This window comes from Penaeus japonicus, unplaced genomic scaffold (assembly GCF_977035675.1).
Source record: "Penaeus japonicus unplaced genomic scaffold, GWHDUDI00000001_assembly GWHDUDI00000007, whole genome shotgun sequence".
In the NCBI taxonomy this organism is placed as follows: Eukaryota; Metazoa; Arthropoda; class Malacostraca; order Decapoda; family Penaeidae; genus Penaeus; species Penaeus japonicus.
This window is the reverse complement of record NW_028234409.1, coordinates 9765848-9768347: the sequence shown is the minus strand read 5'-3', so window position 1 is coordinate 9768347 and position 2500 is coordinate 9765848. Positions and strand designations below refer to the sequence as shown.

The 2500-nt window shown below is 37.0% G+C and overlaps 1 protein-coding gene across 1 annotated transcript in view; it reads left to right on the top strand.

The window, feature by feature from the left end:
• Positions 1-466: 466 nt before the first annotated feature.
• The window catches only part of LOC122256627 (carbohydrate sulfotransferase 11), a 9565-nt gene continuing 7531 nt past the window's right edge, over positions 467-2500 (top strand). The window contains exons 1-3 of the mRNA XM_043021441.2: positions 467-988; positions 1552-1601; positions 2206-2453. Of these exons, the coding sequence (XP_042877375.2) occupies positions 921-988; positions 1552-1601; positions 2206-2453 (366 nt within the window). The 5' untranslated portion in view covers positions 467-920. The remainder of the gene's footprint in view (positions 989-1551; positions 1602-2205; positions 2454-2500) is intronic.

Below are 2500 nucleotides of genomic sequence, written 5' to 3'. Positions count from 1 at the left end.
AATACGGGTTGTAATGCAGGGGGGGGGGGTCAGTGAGTCACTTTATCCCATGATGAACTGAGAGTTAATCAGAACAGATAACGAAATAATCTATTTTAGAAATAACCAAAATTATATGTATTAGTAGATACAGTAGGTAACACACACAAACACACACACACACACACACGCACACACACACACACACAAAAAAAAAAAAAAAAAAAAAAAATCGTATATAGGGAAAGGCATAAATAATACTAATTGTTACTGGCCAGTCAAGCAATATGGATAACACATGCAAACTTCAGTAATTGGGATATTGCATTAGAATACATTACTTAATTCTGTACATGATAAGATAAATACTTTAGATATTCATTTAACTTCGTATCTTAGACGAATCTATTATTTTCTTTCTTTATTTATTTCTCTTTTTACTTTCTATCTTCCCTCCTCTATTATTATTGTTTCTGTATATTATATTTTTCTCTCTCTCTGTTTCTCTCTCTGTCTGTCTGTCTCAATCTCACTCACTCTCTCCCTCTCTCCCCCCCCCCCCTCTCTCTCTCTCTCTCTCTCTCTCTCTTTCTCTGTCTGTCTGTCTGTCTGTCTCACTCTCACTCTCACTCTCTCACTTTCACTCACTCTTATTCACTCTTTCTCCCTCCTTACCTCCTTCCCTCTCTCCCCTTCTCCCTCCCTCCTTCCAATCCCCCTCCCCCACTCTTCTTCTAATCCTCTTTCCCTCCCAACCTCCCCCACTCTTCTCCCAACCCCCCCCCCCCCCTCTTCTTCCAATCCTCCCTCCCTCCCTCCCTCCATACACAAGTCCAAATCACTCACGATAAACGCACACTTCATAAAATCCCAATTTATATAAGTATCCCCTCCGTCCAGTCCACCACCACATTCTCTCACGCAAGAAATCACCGTATTTTATGATGGCTGTCAACAAGAAATTATTTATTTTCCTGTTCTTTACGTTGGTATTTACGCTCTTAATCGGGTGAGTATGAGAAAAAAAACATATTTCAAAATGTATTGTTTAATGAAACGCATGTGATATGATGTGTATATATATATAACATTCGAATATTATACATATTAATGCTTGTAAAATGGATGGAAGTTATAATTTGCATGTAGGTCATATACTTGTAGTGATGATGTTCTTGTAGTGATGAAGTTCGTGCAGTGATGATATGATGGACGTATATCATGACAATACAATTGATATATCTAAAAGCCTGACATGACATGAGTATTAGATTGTGATGACATGCGTGTCATATATTTTTTATATAATTATGTACATCCTATACTGGAGTGTTATGTATGTTATTTTCTTGTTTATTCCTTTTTATCTTTTTATGTCCTTTTTATCGTATACTTATTCTTTGATTAGTTATTAATTTATATTTTATTCATTCTGTTCCCAATACGTACTTATTCTATCATTTCTTAATCACCTATACTTATTCATTATATCTTTCGTTATTCACTCTATCACTCTAATGACTTTTAAGTGAATGAATCATTATATTAATCGACTATTTTTTTTCCTTCTAGGCTAAAGGAAGCTCAGATTAAGAGCAAAGACTACGAGATACACATCATAGGTAAGCAAGATTCTTTTTCAAATACGGGTGAAAGGAGTGTGGAAGAGAGGGGGAGGGAGAGGGAGGGAAAGGGAGAGACGGAGGGATAAACAGAGGGAGAGATGGAGGGAGAGATAGAGAGAGAGTTGGAGAGAGGGAGGGAGAGGGAGAGAGAGAGGGAGAGGGAGAGGGAGAGGGAGAGAGAGAGAGAGAGAGAGAGACAGAAATAGAGAGAGATAGAGAGAGAGGCAGAGAGAGAGAGAAATAGAGAAAGAGAGAGATATAGATAGCGAGATAGAGATAGAGATATATAGATATAGATAGATAGACATACATAGATAGATATAGATAGATAGATATAGATAGATAGACTTTCATAGATAGATATAGATAGATAGACTTACATAGATAGATATAGATAGATAGAGATAGCTATATATATATATGTATATATATATATATATATATATATATATATATATATATATATAGAGAGAGAGAGAGAGAGAGAGAGAGAGAGAGAGAGAGAGAGAGAGAGAGAGAGAGAGAGAGATAGCGTGTATGTAGAGAGAGTAGAGAGAGAACAGACACAAATTAACAATACAAAATACTACTATTCCTACAGCCACAACTCCAGGAAACTCCGAAGCCAACAAGGACATAAATAAAAACAAAGAAAACAAAGAACATAACAACAGCAACGACAAGCAAAGATGGGAAGATCAGCAGGAAAAGAGGAAGCAAGCAGTGAGAGAAGCATGCAGAGGACAGGACAGAGAATACCTGCTTGAACGTCTGCTTGAGTCTCCCCGTCGCTTGGGTCACCTGCTGGTCGACGATCAACACCGTGCTATATATTGCTATGTTCCTAAGGTGTGGTTTTTATCTTTTTTTGTTTTGATAAGAATAATTGTGATATC